Source organism: Oncorhynchus clarkii, chromosome 22, assembly GCF_045791955.1.
Source record: "Oncorhynchus clarkii lewisi isolate Uvic-CL-2024 chromosome 22, UVic_Ocla_1.0, whole genome shotgun sequence".
Lineage (NCBI taxonomy): Eukaryota > Metazoa > Chordata > Actinopteri > Salmoniformes > Salmonidae > Oncorhynchus > Oncorhynchus clarkii.
Window position 1 is genome coordinate 8913021 of NC_092168.1, and position 18680 is coordinate 8931700.

An 18680-nucleotide genomic window follows, 5' to 3' on the forward strand; every position below is an offset into this window, starting at 1 on the left:
CTAGTTCAGTAGAAGTGCCTTACCAATGTTGATATTCGGCCACTTTATATTTACATTTTAGCCATATAGCAAACGCTCTTATCGAGAGAGACTTACAGGAGCAATTAGGGCCAAGTGCCTTGCTCAAGGGCACACCGGCAGATGTTTCACTTAGTTCGCCCAGGATTTGAACCGGCAACCTTTTGGTTACTGGCCCAACACTCTGAACCGCTAGGCTGTAAGGATTCTATATAAACCACCCTATATCCCATATTTTTTTAAACGATAACAATGTAATAAACCACCCAGATAACATTGAGGTCATGGAGAAATGTATTGGGTATGACCTTGTGATAATTGAATGAGAGCTTTGAACATATGATGTGCCTCTGTAGGTTGCTGTTTCACATGTAAAAATTTATGCAAAGCGGCGGAATGTAATTCAATCATGCGTCCAATTCTCCCAATTTAGATATGGATGAACATTTTTGACATGAAACTGTTGATGGTGTTGAAGACTTATTCATATTCAGGATTATTCAAGTCTGCTGTCATAATAAGAGGCTAGTTTTAGCTGAGGGCTTGGATAGTTCTGTGAGGGCGAGGCCTGTGTTACTGGAAGCCTAGTGTATTTCCAGCTCGGATATGACGGGCTCTGCTGGTCTGGAGCATGCTGATAAGACACTGGGCTCTCCCCATCACACTCCCTCAGACTCCTGGTGCTCAATAGGCAGGCGGATGTATGAAAACAAACTGGCTTTCAGTCCTGCGGAAAAGGGAGTTTCTCTCCTTGGGTGTGTGGATTTAGCCGGGACTGAGAAACCAAGGGCACTGCTGGCATTCTCCTCAAAGATTGTCTTTGTTCACAAATAGCTTGAGCTGGTGGCACACTTCCTAGTTGGGAGCCTGATGATGATATCAGATGATTATTTCATGAGCTCCAGTATAACAGACAGTAAATGTTCTCTCTCTCTCTCTTCAATATTACAACAGAATGAAAGTCATGTATAGGAAGTTAAAACAGACCCTTGAAGACATTATATTGCTATAAATGACATACATGATAAATACGTGTTAGAAATGTTCATAAAGCACAAGAATCCAACAACATCATCATTGACTTTTATGAGAAATATCAACATGGCTCTCAACATATACCCAAATGCTCTCAATGCTAAGGCTTTTCAGTACCACACGCCCTCTCTAGCAGATGCATCTGTTATGGGTTCAAAAGGTGACTGTGATTGAGGGACCTTCACAGTTGACAGAAAACACATGAAAGAGTTGACTGTTTTGTAAAGCGAAGTGACCTGTCTGGATGTGACACTCTTTGACAGATAGCCTGGAGATTACATGTGATCCTTCCTCTTGCATGCTACCTGGATACATGGTATTTTTGGGACATGTTTAAAAAAAAAAAAATCATAGAATGATTTTCAATCAGGTTCTACTGTTAGTGTCAACGATGAGAAGAGATGTCAGCATTTACCTTTTTTTCTCCTTTTTCTCATGTCTTTTAGGCTGACTGTCTATTGAGTTATGATGCCAACTCAATAGGAGATTGGTCAATGTCACCTTCGTGTCCAGACTTTCAATGTAATCTTTTTTTTAACGCATTAGTATTGTAACATTGTTGTCCACAAAATGAGACGTGTTGCTGAATGATTAATCACATGGATGCATGGGTAGTGAAATGCTGTGAACGGAAGAATGTGATGTGAAATGAAAATTGCTGTTCCCTATAGATCCCAACATGAGATTTATGCCTGAAACCCAAACATCCAGAGAGTGCAGGATAAACATGGAATACATACTGGAGTGTAGGGTTTCACCATGAGAGAGCCATATTTCCAACTTATACAGTACCAGTCAAATGTTTGGACACACCTAGTCATGCCAGGGTTTTTACTATTTTCTACATTGTAGAATAATAGTGAAGACATCACAACTATAAAATAACACGTATGGGATCATGTAGTAACCAAAAAAGTGTTAAACAAATCCAAATATATTATATATTTGAGATTCTTCAAAGTAGCCACCCTTTGCCTTGATGACAGCTTTGCACACTCTTGGCATTCTCTCAACCAGCTTCACGAGGAAGTCACCTGGAATGCATTGCAATTAACAGGTGTGCCTTGTTAAAAGTTCATTTGTGGTATTTTTTTCCGTCTTAATGTGTTTGAGCCAATCAGTTGTGTTGTGACAATGTAGGGGTGGTATGCAGACGATAGCCCTATTTGGTAAAAGCCCAAGTCCATATTATGGCAAGAACAGCTCAATTAAGCAAAGAGAAACAACAGTCCATCATTACTTTAAGACATGAAGGTCAGTCAATCCGTAAAATTGTGCAGTCGCAGCAACCATCAAGAGATATGATGAAACTTGCTCTCATGAGGACAGCCACAAGAATGGAAGACCCAGAGTTACCTTTGCTGCAGAGGATAAGTTCATTAGAGTTACCAGCCTCAGAAATTGCAGCCCAAATAAATGCTTCACAGAGTTCAAGTAACAGACACATCTCAACATCAACTGTTCAGAGGAGACTGCGTGAATGAGGCTTCATGGTCAATTGCTGCAAAGAAACCACTACTATAGGAAACCAATAAGAAGAAGTGACTTGCTTGGGCCAAGAAACACGAGCAATAGACAGTAGACCGGTGGAAATCTGTCCTTTGGTCTGATGAGTCCAAATGTGAGATTTTTTGTTCCAACCACCGTGTCTTTGTGAAACGCAGAGTAGATGAACTGATGATCTCCACATGTGTGGTTCCCACCCTGAAGCATGGAGGAGGAGGTGTGATGGGTTGGGGGTCCATTGCTGGTGACACTGTCAGTCATTTATTTAGAATTCAAGGCACACTTAACCAGCATGGCTACCACAGCATTCTGCAGCAATACACCATCCCATCTGGTTTGTGCTTAGTGGGACTATCATTTGTTTTTCAAAAGGACAATGACTCAACACACCTCCAGGCTGTGTAAGGGCTATTTGCCCAAGAAGGAGAGTGATGGAATGCTGCATCAGATGACCTGGCCTCCACAATCACCCAAGCTCAACCTAATTGAGATGGTTTGGGATGAGTTGGACCGCAGAGAAAAGGAAAAGCAGCCAACAACTGAATATGTGGGAACTCCTTCAAGACTGTTGGAAAAGCATTCCAGGTGAAGCTTGTTGAGAGAATGCCAAGAGTGTGCAAAGCTGTCATCAAGGCAAAGGGTGGCTACTTTGAAGAATCTCAAATATATTTTGATTTGTTTAACACTGTTTTGGTTACTACATGATTCCATATGTGTTATTTCATAGTTGAATGTCTTCACTATTATTCTACAATGTAGAAAATAGTAAAAATCAAGAAAACCCTTGAATGAGTTGGTGTGTCAAAACTTTTGACTGGTATTGTACGTCTTATATATTTCCCTAGTAATTGCAAATATGCATTTAAACTCAGCAAAAAAAGAAACGTCCTCTCGCTGTCAACTGCGTTTATTTTCAGCAAACTTAACATGTGTAAATATTTGTATGAAACTAACAAGATTCAACAACTGAGACATAAACTGAACAAGTTCCCCAGACATGTGACTAACAGAAATGGAATAATGTGTCCCTGAACATAGGGGGGTCAAAATCAAAAGTAACAGTCAGTATCTGGTGTTGCCACCAGCTTCATTAAGTACTGCAGTGCATCTCCTCCTCATGGACTGCACCAGATTTGCCAGTTCTTGCTGTGAGATGTTACCCCACTCTTCCACCAAGGCACCTGCAAGTCCCCAGACATTTCTGGGGGGAATAGTCCTAGCTCTCACCCTCCGATCCAACAGGTCCCAGACGTGCTCATTGGGATTGAAATCCGGGCTTTTCACTGGCCATGGCAGAACACTGACATTCCTGTCTTGCAGGAATTCACGCACAGAACGAGCAGTATGGCTGGTGGCATTGTCATGCTGGAGGGTCATGTCAGGATGAGCCTGCAGGAAGGGTACCACATGAGGGAGGAGGATGTCCTCCCTGTAACGCACAGCGTTGAGATTGCCTGCAATGACAACATGACAACAAGCTCAGTCCGATGATGCTGTGACACACCGCCCCAGACCATGATGGACCCTCCACCTCCAAATCGATCCCACTCCAGAATACAGGCCTCAGTGTAACGCTCATTCCTTCGACGATAAACGCGAATCCAACCATCACCCCTGGTGAGACAAAACCGTGACTCGTCAGTGAAGAGCACTTTTTGCCAGTCCTGTCTGGTCCAGCGACGGTGGGTTTGTGACCATAGGCGACGTTGTTGCCAGTGATGTCTGGTGAGGACCTGCCTTACAACAGGCCTACAAGCCCTCAGTCCAGCCTCTCTCAGCCTATTCCAGACAGTCTGAGAACTGATGGAGGGATTGTGTGTTGCTGGTGTAACTCGGGCAGTTGTTGTTGCTATCCTGTACCTGTCCCACAGGTGTGATGTTCGGATGTACCGATACTGTGCAGGTGTTGTTACACATGGTCTGCCACTGCGAGGACGATCAGCTGTCCATCCTGTCTCCCAGTAGCTCTGTCTTAGGCCTCACAGTACGGACATTGCAATTTATTGCCCTGACCACATCTGCAGTCCTCTTTCCTCCTTATAGCATGTCTAAGGCATGTTCACGCAGATGAGCAGGGACCCTAAGCATCTTTCTTTTGGTGTTTTTCAGAGTCAGTAGAAGTAGAAGTAGAAGTTTTCATAACTGTGACCTTATTTGCCTACCTTCAGTAAGCTGTTAGTGTCTTGGCAACCGTTCCACAGGTGCATGTTCATTGAACAAGCATGGAAAACAGTGTTTAAACCCTTTACAATGAAGATCTGTGAAGTTACTGGATTTTTATAAATGATCTTTGAAAGAAAGGGTCCTGAAAAAGGGCAGTTTCTTTTTTTGCTGAGTTTATACATACAGTGCCTTGCGAAAGTATTCGGCCCCCTTGAACTTTGCGACCTTTTGCCACATTTCAGGCTTCAAACATAAAGATATAAAACTGTATTTTTTTGTGAAGAATCAACAACAAGTGGGACACAATCATGAAGTGTAACGACATTTATTGGATATTTCAAACTTTTTTAACAAATCAAAAACTGAAAAATTGGGGTTGCAAAATTATTCAGCCCCCTTAAGTTAATACTTTGTAGCGCCACCTTTTGCTGCGATTACAGCTGTAAGTCGCTTGGGGTATGTCTCTATCAGTTTTGCACATCGAGAGACTGAATTTCTTTCCCATTCCTCCTTGCAAAACAGCTCGAGCTCAGTGAGGTTGGATGGAGAGCATTTGTGAACAGCAGTTTTCAGTTCTTTCCACAGATTCTCGATTGGATTCAGGTCTGGACTTTGACTTGGCCATTCTAACACCTGGATATGTTTATTTTTGAACCATTCCATTGTAGATTTTGCTTTATGTTTTGGATCATTGTCTTGTTGGAAGACAAATCTCCGTCCCAGTCTCAGGTCTTTTGCAGACTCCATCAGGTTTTCTTCCAGAATGGTCCTGTATTTGGCTTTCTTCTTGCCACTCTTCCATAAAGGCCAGATTTGTGCAATATACGACTGATTGTTGTCCTATGGACAGAGTCTCCCACCTCAGCTGTAGATCTCTGCAGTTCATCCAGAGTGATCATGGGCCTCTTGGCTGCATCTCTGATCAGTCTTCTCCTTGTATGAGCTGAAAGTTTAGAGGGACGGCCAGGTCTTGGTAGATTTGCAGTGGTCTGATACTCCTTCCGTTTCAATATTATCGCTTGCACAGTGCTCCTTGGGATGTTTAAAGCTTGGGAAATCTTTTTGTATCCAAATTCGGCTTTAAACTTCTTCACAACAGTATCTCGGACCTGCCTGGTGTGTTCCTTGTTCTTCATGATGCTCTCTGCGCTTTTAACGGACCTCTGAGACTATCACAGTGCAGGTGCATTTATACGGAGACTTGATTACACACAGGTGGATTGTATTTATCATCAGTAGTCATTTAGGTCAACACTGGATCATTCAGAGATCCTCACTGAACTTCTGGAGAGAGTTTGCTGCACTGAAAGTAAAGGGGCTGAATAATTTTGCACGCCCAATTTTTCAGTTTTTGATTTGTTAAAAAAGTTTGAAATATCCAATAAATGTAAATAAATGTAAATCACTTCATGATTGTGTCCCACTTGTTGTTGATTCTTTACAAAAAAATACAGTTTTATATCTTTATGTTTAAAGCCTGAAATGTGGCAAAAGGTCGCAAAGATCAAGGGGGTCGAATACTTTCGCAAGGCACTGTATATACTGAACAAAAATATAAACGCAACATGCAACAATTTAAACCATTTCAAGGATTTTACTGAAAATCTGTCATTTTAAATATATTAATTAGACCGTAATCTATGGATTTCACCTGACTGGGCAGGGACGCAGCCAGCGGTTGGCCTGGGGGTGCACCCACTTAGGAGCCAGGTACCCCCACTGGGGAGCCAGGCCCAGCTTATAAGAATTCATTTTTCCCCACAAAAAGGCTTTATTACAGACAGAAATACTCCTCAGTTCCATCAGCTGTCCGGATGGCTGGTCTCAGAAAATCCCTCAGGTGAAGAAGCCGGATGTGGAGGTCCTGGTTTGGCGTGGCTACACTTTCACTATGTTCACATTGACATCAGCAAAACGCTCACCCACACAATGCCATACACGTGATCTGTGGTTGTGAGGCCGATTGGACGTACTGCCAAATTCTCTAAAACGTTGTCGGAGGCAGCTTATGGTAGAGAAATTAACATTAAATTATCTGGCAACATCTCTGATGGACAATCATTCCTGCATTTAGCATGCCAATTGCATGCTCACTCAAAACTTGAGACATCTGTAGCATTGTGTTGTGAGACAAAAATGCACATTTTAGAGTGGCCTTTTATTGCTCCACAGCACCTGTGTAATGATCATGCAGTTTAATCAGATTCTTGATATGTCACACCTGTCAGGTGGATGGATTCTCTTGGCAAAGAAGAAACGCTCACAAACAGGGATGTAAACAAATTTGTGCACAACATTTTAGAGAAATAAGCTTTTTGTGCATATGGAACATTTCTGGGATCATGAAACATGGGACCAACACTTTACATATTGTGTTTATATTATGTTTGGTTTTTTACAGTGACAAAGGCCAGGGTTATTTGGGCAGATTGGGATAAGAAAGTTGCATTTATGTTAGTTGCATTCTTTGTCTCGATTTTGGAAACAGTGTCTAGCCCGTCTGTCAGACATGATGTTAGACAACATGAGAATGGTTCAGTAATATACAATCTATCTTTCCTCAAAACCCCTAGCCAACATAGTATGACCTCAAGCATGCACTGCATGGTGATTAATGTCTTAATCTGTCCTCCCACCATATAGAGGGAAAACACAGTGGAAATCTCAAGGGATCCTTCAAACGCCAACAGTCCCGTTAGAGTGAATTTCTTGAGGACAGTCCTCAGAGATAACTGCAAAGTCATTGCAGAAGCCTTTGTGAAAAGGTCATTTCATTTGAGGAGTTACGTTCACAGCATACATAAAAATTCCCTGGCAAAGAGCTGTTTGTGACAGGAAGGAAAATAATGAATGAATCCAACAGCAGGTCAAGTTGGTTTCCGTAGTAAAGGCATGTGGACCGGAGAAGAAGAAGATCTCTTGCTTGGGCCGAGTCCAGGTTGACGATTGCTCAATTCTGTCACCACGTATTGCTTGGGATTCCATCAGCTTCCTCTCTTGTGATTCCTCGGAGGGGGAGGGGTGATAAACAGTGTCAGACTCACAGAACAGTCTTAGAAAGAGGGCAAGCTTTTCAGATCCAAACATCTGTGGCCCTACAAACAGGAAGCATGCTATACTGGCTTATTGCTCAATCACACGAGGGCTCTCCTCTGAGATGTGGAGGTACTCTTGATACGGCCCATATGATTTACAGATGTTCATTGAATGAGATCAGGGGCGTCAATTGGGTAGGGCAGTCACCATATCCTAGCTCAACACCACCAATTTAAAATAGACTACTAAAATCATTCCAATCCTGATTAAATGTCAAATGAAGTTTAGCGACTAGTAGTCAGCTGACTTTAGGACCATGCAGACACCTAGGAAGGCTGTTTGTATGGTTGACTAGCTTTATGGAGAGTAGAGATCTGTATTTTTGTTTAACTAGGCAAGTCAGTTAAGAACAAATTCTTATTTATAATGACCACCAAACCCAGACGACGCTGGGCCAATTGTTCGCCACCCTATGGGACTCCCAATCACTGCCGGATATGATTTAGTCTGGATTCAAACCAGGGACTGTAGTGACACCTCTTGCACAGAGAGGCAGTGCCTTAGACCACTGCACTACTCGGGAGCCTGTATAATAATGACGAGGTGATCATGTCTCCGCCCTAACAATGGGAGTCGTTGTCCCAAAGGCAGGAAGACAGGCGACAAGTTTAGGTCCAAAATAAGCCCATAGAAACACACTGGGCTTATTTTCGACAGATTTTGTCTAGTTAAACCTCTCGCTTTGCCTCTTCCTTTCTGTGGAGAGTGCATTGACCCAGCTGCAGGGAACAGCAAGTCTTTTTCTCAACAGATTGCAGAGGTAAAGATGGCTGTAGTGGATGGCTTTGGCTAGGAAACTGCTGTTTGACTTGACATAGCAGCTAATTATTGTATGGCATGTGTTTGTAGAATGTTAAGTCCCCTATTGACTGATGTGAATGAAGCTACAGCAACATGGTGATAATGGCTGGAGTCAATGCTGTTCTCCAAATTGAGTTTTTTTTAGTTGTGTAGAAATGCAGTAAATGACCTTACTCATACCCTCGGTTTAGCTGGAATGAAGCCCCTGAATGAGACCAAATATATCTGAAATTCAATGCTTGAAGAACTGGTCGATACATTTTCCATGCACATTACAGAACTCATCTCTTTCCAATCGATTGAAAAGGGTATATCTTTTTTTTGTATTCTGCAAGTTGCAGAAATCAGGTGGCATATCATTGTTCCAAACACGCTGATCCTCAGTGTTCAAAAGAACTGGTCGTTGAGGTTGAGTTACATTCTCCACCATGCCTCTCTAACTGGAACCTAATGCAATTAAGCCTGTGTGTAAGTGTAGGGGTGGCAGTGTGATGGTAAAGAAGGCTATGCTGGAAATGTAGTCGTTGGCGTGTCCAGTTGGGAAGTCAGCCAGTCACCAGGGGATTGGTGGGAAGAGCTCTCTAATTCACGCACAACCTTCCACTGTCACGTCAGTATCAGAGCAGATCTGCACACCCCTCGGTACCCAGTTTGTGCTGACTTCCCGACTTCTGATGGAGATTGCTCAGCAGATATGTATCACTGCTCTGTTCAATATTAATCCTCACACGGGGCACCCATTCGATAGTGCTAAATTATGAAGTAGCAGGACAGTTCATTTGTAGCATGCACCAATGTAGAAGATTTAGCTGGGCCACAACGATATGCTTGTAGTGAAGACTGATGGCTTTCTGGGCCAGCGCACTAAAATACTGTTATGGTTACAGCGGGAGTCAGATCAAGAATCTCTCTGAGTAACTCACGGAGGTGACAAGATTCATAGACAAAGCTGCGCTAAGGGTTGGAATAAAATCCAAGCACGTTTTTCTTAACCCACTAATGAAATGCAAACGTGTATTGTTTCATGGTTACTCACTGGCATTCAGTAGCTCTGCTAGACGTCAATCAATATTGAACACGTATTTATTTGCGCACATTATAATGCCCACGTGACCGCGCGTCCACGTGGCAAGACAATGTAGTCCGTTTCATTCCGAGTAGTCTCTTTCTCTGTGTCTGTCTCTCTCTCTCGTTCTCCCTTTTGTTTAGCAGGGAACAACCAGTATGTTTGCACTTCTCACCGACATGTCGTTTTGTCTTGGACTGACACCATTCTGTGTGTTTCCCCTTCGGCAGCCACCTGTAGCCCTTTCCTCACACCCCATGGCTCCACCCATCCCCAGCACCAACAGCAGCACCAACAACAGCAGTAGCTCCAGCACTGCAGGCTGGGAGCAGCTCAGTAAAACCAACCTGTACATCCGAGGCCTTCCCCCAGCCACGACCGACCACGATCTGGTCAAGCTCTGCCAGCCGTGAGTACACTTCCTTCCTCTTATGATTAGAACTATTGATTGTTTTTTGACTTGTCGGCTGTGGTCACCACCACCATGACTGTGGTAGAGTTCAAAGCAACAGTTACTTATTTGACTTGAGATAGCAATAAGAACAGCCTGTTCAATGTAATTCCGAAGTCTTCATAATATGTTATTGTTTGTCGGATCGTTGCCAGCCTCATTTATTTGAATCTAATTTGTAGTCAGAAACGTACATTGAGAATCTCCTGTAAATGCATCCATATCGGGATGTGTTTGGTGACGTCACATTACTAGATGACGAATATGACCTCAGTTACCAGTGGACCATCTCACTGTGCATTCAGTAGATACCAAAAATGTTAGATGACGCACTGGTAATAAAGCTTATTTTCACTGCCTTGTTTTAAGTAGAACCATGGCTAACTGGGACAGGTCAGATCACTTGACCACACAGAGAGATGGAGAGAGGGAGAGCTGTGAGTTAGGGGGAAGGGACCGAGATATTTGAGAGGATGACGGCCAACACTGCAGGGGGAGAGCTGACAGGGGCATTACATCTGAATTTAAAATGAAAAATGATATTGGAAGACTACAAGGGCAAACCCAGAGAGCTTTAGCAGCTGATAGCATCTGAAGCGATACAGTGGGTAGTTCATATAGTTAATGCAGGGGATAAAGGGGCAATCTCGGCCCGCTCTCGTCCACAGCCACATTGTTATTGTGTACTGTGTCTGTGGAAAAAGACCACCGAGGTGACTTTGAAATCTAATTTTCTTTTCCCAGACCCCCCGCTTTCCCCTCCCCCACCTCCACAATACGATGTTGACTTTGCGGCACATTCAACCCCTCGATCTCCTGAACGGCTGGCATAGATCCTCTATCCCGTGTTTAGGAAGAGAGATACAGAGCGATAGCTGCGATTTAGCTACCTCCAACACCATCTCTTTGTTAACTTTTCATTAAAACATAAAAAAAGACTAAATGGGGAAGAAGAGGGAATTGATTGAATGAAGAAAGCAAACAGGTATTGTATGTTAGAGTCCTGCACGGGTCTGTTTTTTTTGGGCCGCACCCACCCCGCGCCGGCCACATCAATTCCAAGCCCCACCCAACGTCAAGACAGTTTCCACGATGGTGTATTCCACCACTATAACTTTACTTTTTATTTCCACAGTTAATCTATGTTAGCCATTTTTGCATGAACTAGGCTAACCAGGGAAAGTAATGTAGAGTCACGTGGGGGGGGGGGGGGTATTAGCTCTGCACATAAACAAATTAGGAATGTTTCAGCACCATGCAAATAATGGACAGTTCATTGTTCCACTGCGTGCATGGCTGGCTGGAATCCTAGGCCTATAGCCTGGCCTACTATGTCTGTTTTTATGTTTTATCTTGATTTAAAACGTTTCCGACCTGCAAAATATAATTGTTCTGAACCGCGAGCCAACCCTCTGGTTGAAATAATGTTTTCATTCCACCCGCCAGCTGTTTGTTTTTTTTCGTGTCACCCGCAGGGAATCGTGGGTATTCGACCCGATGCAGGTCTTTATTGTGTGCACAGTGAAAGGCAGTTAGATTCATACTGATAACATCATGTACATAAGATAAGTCATATCCTGACCATCTCTTGCACTGTTGATGGTTTGCCAGAGAGCAGCCTCTGGCTGTTGCCATTTAAGATTTGGGATTAGAGCTCAGCTTAGAGATTCAGAGTCAAGGGTTCTTTTACCTTCAGTTGTGTTTAGCTTAATCCTTCCCCTGACTGAAATGTTCTCAGCATATCAACTCACTCTAATCAACATTATATCAACGCTGCTTTTCATTGAATAGCAGACTAAATACTGGCAACAGTTCAGCCACGCTCTCCCAAAATCAATTCTTAAGAAAGTCACATGAAGAACGTTGTGTTCAACAACCAGTCAGCAACCCCACACTTGAAATGGGAACGCATGTTAACGTTGAGATTGCCGAGGCCAGTCTGTTTGGCATTACCATGAATGGACACAAACAGAAGTTGGCTAACGCACAGACTGGACCACCAGGCTACTCAGTCAGTTGGTCAGGGGTAATGCAAGCTAGATAGTTGTTGGACAATCTAAAGAGGTTGGAATGGGTCCCTGTGTTTTTCTGACGATTCCCATCTCCCTCTCATAATTGTGTCTCTGACCTGAGCTGATCCACCACACAATCCCAAAATATCCCGAAATTAAATCCCAATTAAACCTCTGTTTAAAATGCTGAGGCAACGGTTGAGGACTCAAGAAGGACAGGGTATAATCAGTTCTTGTAGGTAGCAAGACGAGGCTGTTCCTTCAGGCTGTTCTTTCAGGCCATAACTCAATCTTTTGCTATTTTCAGAGCAGACAGAAGAGTATCCCTTAGCGGTGTCCCCAGGAATCAATAAGCATGCAGCGAATAGTAACCAGAGACTTTTTAACCAATGTAATGGGATAAAGGCAGGAGATGAAAGGCAGGTGGAATGGGAGTGCATTGTTCTCCTAGCTGCTGCTGCCTCTCTCTCAGAGACGGCTTTCTACCTGATTCAAGCAGCTCTCTCTGTCTGACAGCACCAAGCAGCACTGTGATAGATGGTTAGTGAAAGCTAATGGAACGGGGGGAGTCTAATGGCTAAGGTTAAAAAACACATTTCCTGGAAGCTGTGTTTGACAGTGCCTTCAGAAAGTATTCATACCACTTGACTTATTCCACATTTTGTTGTGTTACAGACTGAATTCAAAATTGATTAAATATATTATTTTTTCTCACCCATCTACAAACAATACACTAGAGGTCGACTGATTAATCGGAATTGCCAATTAATTAGGGCCGATTTCAAATTTTCATAACAATCGGTAATTGGCATGTTTGGACACCGATTATGGCCGATTACATTGCACTCCACGAGGAGACTGCATGGCAGGCTGACTACCTGTTATGCAAGTGCAGCAAGGAGCCAAGGTAAGTTGCTAGCTAGCATTAAACTTATCTTATTAAAAACAATCAATCTTAACATAATCACTAGTTAACTACACATGGTTGATGATATTACTAGTTTATCTAGCTTGTCCTGCGTTGCATGTAATCGATGCGGTGCCTGTTAATGTATCATTGAATCACAGCCTACTTCGCCAAAAGGGTGATTTGGATTGTGGAACATTTGCCCATTATTCTTTTCAAAATGCTTTAAGCTCTGTCAAATTGGTTATTGATCATTGCTAGACAACCATTTTCAGGGCTTGCTATATACAGTATTTTCAAGTAGATTTAAGTCAAAATTGTAACTAGTCCACTCAGGAATTGGAAAACCTCCCTGGTCTTTGTGGTTGAAATGTACTGCTCGACTGAGAGACCTTACAGATAATTGTATGTGTGGGGTACAGAGATGAGGCAGTCATTCAAAAATCATGTTAAACACTATTATTGCGCACAGAGTGAGTCCGTGCAACTTATTATGTGACTTATTAAGGACATTTCTACCCCTGAACTTATTTAGGCTTGCCATAACAAAGGAGTTGAATACTTATTGACTCAAGACATTTCAGCTTTTCATTTGTTAACATTTTGAAAAAACATCATTCCACTTTGACACTATGGCTTATTGTGTGTAGGCCAGTGACAAAAAAAAAATCTAAATTGAATCCATTTTAAATTCAGGCTGTAACACAACAACATTTTGGAAAAACCAAGCGATGTGAATACTTTCTGAGCTCACTGTAACGCAGGCACGCACACACATATACACACGCACGCGCACACATACACGCAGCTTCAGCCGTTGTCTTACCCTTAACGACTGTGCTGGTTTCATGTACTTTCGATGCTAATCCATTGTTTTTTTTGTGGAGAGTTAAACTGTGTCCTCTCAGTCACCCCACGGTGGGCCAGATCAGGAAGCTTCTTTTTTATTTTTTTTTAACCTCTTTCTTTCAAGCTTTCGATTTTTGTGTCCCTTCATCGTGAGCTGCTCTAGGGTGAGGGGGTTTGCCGTTGACTCTGTGGTGATTCCTGTAATTGATTAGTTTGGAGTCAATTAGTGGAAACCCTTCATCCTCGGGGCTCTTTACCCAGTAGAACACAGGGTAAGGTCACTCCAGCCCGCAGAGACTAACAAAGCACTAGTGCTGAGCGATTAAAGCTTTTTGAGGTCAGTTCGGTTTCGGTTAGATTATTACAAAATAATCACGTTTTATTATTTCAATATATTTTTTTATTTTTTTACATGAATTGCATCTATGCATAATGTGGGTTGAATACTCTTAACACGGAATAAAACAATTAATACAAGTCCCATGATGGCAGTGACTGCCCATTACTGCTTATCACTTTAATTAAATATTTCAGTTGTTGTGTATATTACATTGGTTTTAATTGCTGACTTTATTATTTAATTCCAAGTCATCATCTCATCTCTGTAGAGCTGACTGACAAAATCACTATTTTAGTAGTTCTTCAAAGTAAATAAGGCATACTGTACTTTACTATTTATATTTTTGACTACTTTTACTTTACTACATTGCTAAAGAAAATGATGTACTTTTTACTCCATACATTTTTCCTGGCACCCAAAAGTACTCGTTACATTTTGACAGGAAATGGTACATTTCACACACTTATCAAGAGAACATCCCTGGTCATCCCTACTACCTCTGATCTGGCAGACTCACTAAACACAAATGCTTTATTTGTAAATTATGTCTGAGTTTTAGTGTGTCCCTGGCTATCCTCCAAAATACATTTCAAAAGTAAAGTTGTGCCATCTGGTTTGCTTAATACAGTATAAGGATTATTTAAATGGTTTATACTTTTACTTTAACTTTTGATACTTAAGTACATTTGAGCTATTCCATTTACTTTTGATATTTAAGTATATTTTAAACCAAATACTTTTAGACTTTTACTCAAGTAGTATTTTACTAGGTGACTTTCACTTTTACTTGAGTCATTTTCTATTAAGGTATCTTTACTTTTACTCAAGTATGACAATTGAGTACTTTTTCCATCACTGTGTATTTTCAGGTAGAGATACCTTGCGAAGCAACTGCTCTCTATCCCTCTCGATTTCACATTCTTCTCTCTTTCCTCTCTCGGTGTCTGTCCCACACTAACCTCATGTAGCATATGTAAAAAAAGAAACACACAGACCGGAGAGTAGGCACGCAATGGATTATGGTCATTGTAGTTAATTACCACGTTTTCTGTGTTAAACTATGTAGAATATTGGCCTGTTGGAAACTACAACTCCCTACTATATTGCACAGTTCAGGCTTGATCTGATTCATCTATAGAAAAACCGTGCAATGTGCAAAAAAAAATCAAATAATTGAACCAACATTCTGTCAATTAGTTGTTTAAAAATGTAAAAATAACCGCCATTTCGGTTAATTGCTCTGCATTTGGATAAAAAAATAATGGACTTATTTGCTTATTATTAAGCCACTGCTGATCAGCGATCATTATGTCGAAGGCACTAAGGCAGTGTTTTCCATTAGCACCGGCTGTTGGCTAATCAGCCAGTTACAAACTGATTTTCAGCAGGTTAAATTTCATTTCTAAGTTTCAATTCGTTAGACCATCGAGCCCTATCCCGCTAGAATAAACGATATGCATCTTCTAGCGAGCTATTGATAGCACCTCCTCCCAGCTGCCCACTGCACTGAGGCTAGGGAAACACTGTCACCACTGATAAATTAACTATAATTGAGAATTTCAATAAGCATTTTTCTACGGCTGGCCATGCTTTCCACCTGGCTACCCCTACCCCGATCAACAGCCCTGCACCCCCCACAGCAACTCGCCCAAGCCTCCCCATTTCTCCTTCATCCAAATCCATATAGCTGATGTTCTGAAAGAGCTTCAAAATCTGGACCCCTACAAATCAGCCGGGCTAGACAATCTGGACCCTCTCTTTCTAAAATTATCTGCCGAAATTGTTGCAACCCCTATTACTAGCCTGTTTAACCTCTTTTTTTGTATTGGCTAAGATTCCCAAAGATTGGAAAGCTGCCACGGTCATCCCCCTCTTCAATGGGGAGACACTCTAGACCCAAACTGCTACAGACCTATATCTATCCAACCCTGCCTTTCTAAGGTCTTCGAAAGCCAAGTTAACAAGCAGATTACCGACCATTTCGAATCCAACCGTACCTTCTCCGCTATGCAATCTGGTTTCAGAGCTGGTCATGGGTGCACCTCAGCCACGCTCAAGGTCCTAAACGATATCATAACCGCCATCGATAAGAGACATTACTGTGCAGCCATATTCATCGACCTGGCCAAGGCTTTTGACGCTGTCAATCACCACATTCTTATCGGCAGACTCAACAGCCTTGGTTTCTCAAATGATTGCCTCGCTTGATTCACCAGCTACTTCTCTGATAGAGTTCAGTGTGTCAAATGGGAGGGCCTGTTGTCCGGACCTCTGGCAGTCTCTATGGGGGTGCCACAGGGTTCAATTCTCAGGCCGACTCTCCCTTCTTTGGGCACTGTGTTAACTAACCTCCAGACAAGCTTCAATGCCATACAACTCTCTTTCCGTGGCCTCCAACTGCTCTTAAATGCAAGTCAAACTAACTAAATGAATGCTCTTCAACCGATCGCTGCCCGCACTTGCCCGCCTGTCCAGCATCACTACTCTGGACGGTTCTGACTTAGAATATGTGGACAACTACAAATACCTAGGTGTCTGGTACGACTGTAAACTCTCCTTCCAGACTCACATTAAGCATCTCCAATCCAAAATTATATCTAGAATCGGCTTCCTATTTCGCAACAAAGCCTCCTTCACTCATGCTGCCAAACATACCCTCGTAAAACTGACCATCCTACCAATCCTCAACTTCGGCGATGTCATTTACAAAATAGCCTCCAACATTCTAATAAACAAATTGGATGCAGACTATCACAGTGCCATCGTTTTGTCACCAAAGCCCCATATACTACCCACCACTGCGACCTGTACGCTCTCGTTGGTTGGCCCTCGCTTCATACTCGTCGCCAAACCCACTGGCTCCAGGTCATCTACATGTCTCTGCTAGGTAAAGCCTCGCCTTATCTCAGCTCACTGGTCACCATAGAAGCATGCGCTCCAGCAAGTATATCTCACTGGTCACCCCCAAAGCCAATTCTTCCTTTGTCTGCCTTTCCTTCCAGTTCTCTGCTGCCAATGACTGGAATTAACTGCAAAAATCATTGAAGCTGGAGACTCATATCTCCCTCACTAGTTTTAAGCACCAGCTGTCAGAGCAGCTCACAGATCCCTGCACCTGTACATAGCCCATCTGTAAATAGCCCATCCAACTACCTCATCCCCATAACTGTATTTATTTATTTATCTTGCTCCTTTGCTTTACAGTAGCTTTACTTGCACATTAATCTTCTGCACATCTACCATTCCAGTGTTTAATTGCTATATTGTAATTACTTTGCCACCATGGCCTATTTTTTGCCTTACCTACCATATCCTACCTCATTTGCACACACTGTATATAGACTTTTTCTACTTTATCATTGACTGTATGTTTGTTTATTCCATGTGTAACTAACTCTCTGTTGTTGTATGTGTCGAACTGCTTTGCTTTATCTTGGCCAGGTCGTAGTTGTAAATGATAACTTGTTCTCAACTGGCCTACCTGGTTAAATAAAAGGTGAAAATAAAAAATAGGTGTCACGGCCGTTGAAAGAAGAGGACCAAGGCGCAGCGTGGTTAGCATACATTCTCTTTTTATTAGAAAAGACGCCGAACAAAACAATAAACACTACCGAACAAAACAATAAACACTACCAAACAAACCGTGAAGCTAAAGGCTATGTGCCATAAACAAAGTCAACTTCCCACAAGGACAGGTGGGGGAAAAGGCTACCTAAGTATGGTTCTCAATCAGAGACAATGATAGACAGCTGTCCCTTTGGACAATAAGAAGACACAGTGGCAGAATAAATTCAACCACACCTTTGTTTCATCACAAAACCGGAGAGCAACATCTGTCCGGTGAAGTCCACAAAACATATTGCATGTAACAAACAGTTACATGACCTACAGCATGGTCAAGCAAGTTAATGTTTCTGACATTTTCAGACTACACCCTTCTTGTAGAGAAATGCCAATGCCATCCTCCTCTCTTTCTTGTTGACAAAACGGTCTATCACTCTGTCATACAGTACACACTTTTTACTGTATGACACTTTTTTATCCTAGGCTACCTGGCTAAAATGCCTACTCGCTAGCGTAACTTCCTTTCATGGGCAACGTTAGCTAGTTAACATTAGCCTTCTACATCTTGGTACATATTGGACTTCCATCCTCTCAGGCCAGGGGCACAACAATGTATAAATTAATGGTTAGATCAGAAACGCTGTTATAATCATTGGCCAGTACGGAGAATTAATAAAAATCACAAGTCCAAATCTCATCTCCTTCCATGGCTAATTTAGTAAACGGACAATTTTAGCTTTCTAGCTAGCCACCGGAGGACAACAACACAACGAGATACAACAATTAAAGTTGTTTCTGTCAATGATGTATGCTCTTGATGTGATTTGATAGGAGTGATGCCAAATCCAAACTGCCTTCCCTGGACAGCTTTT

At 42.3% G+C, this 18680-nt stretch overlaps 1 protein-coding gene across 14 annotated transcripts in view; it reads left to right on the plus strand.

The window, feature by feature from the left end:
• LOC139380291 (RNA-binding motif, single-stranded-interacting protein 1-like) overlaps positions 1-18680 on the plus strand; it is a 67586-nt gene that overhangs the window by 12434 nt on the left and 36472 nt on the right. For all 14 annotated transcript variants that reach the window (XM_071122862.1, XM_071122860.1, XM_071122867.1 and 11 more), the window contains one exon: positions 9916-10094. In XM_071122862.1, coding sequence (XP_070978963.1) covers positions 9916-10094 — 179 coding nt within the window. The remainder of the gene's footprint in view (positions 1-9915; positions 10095-18680) is intronic.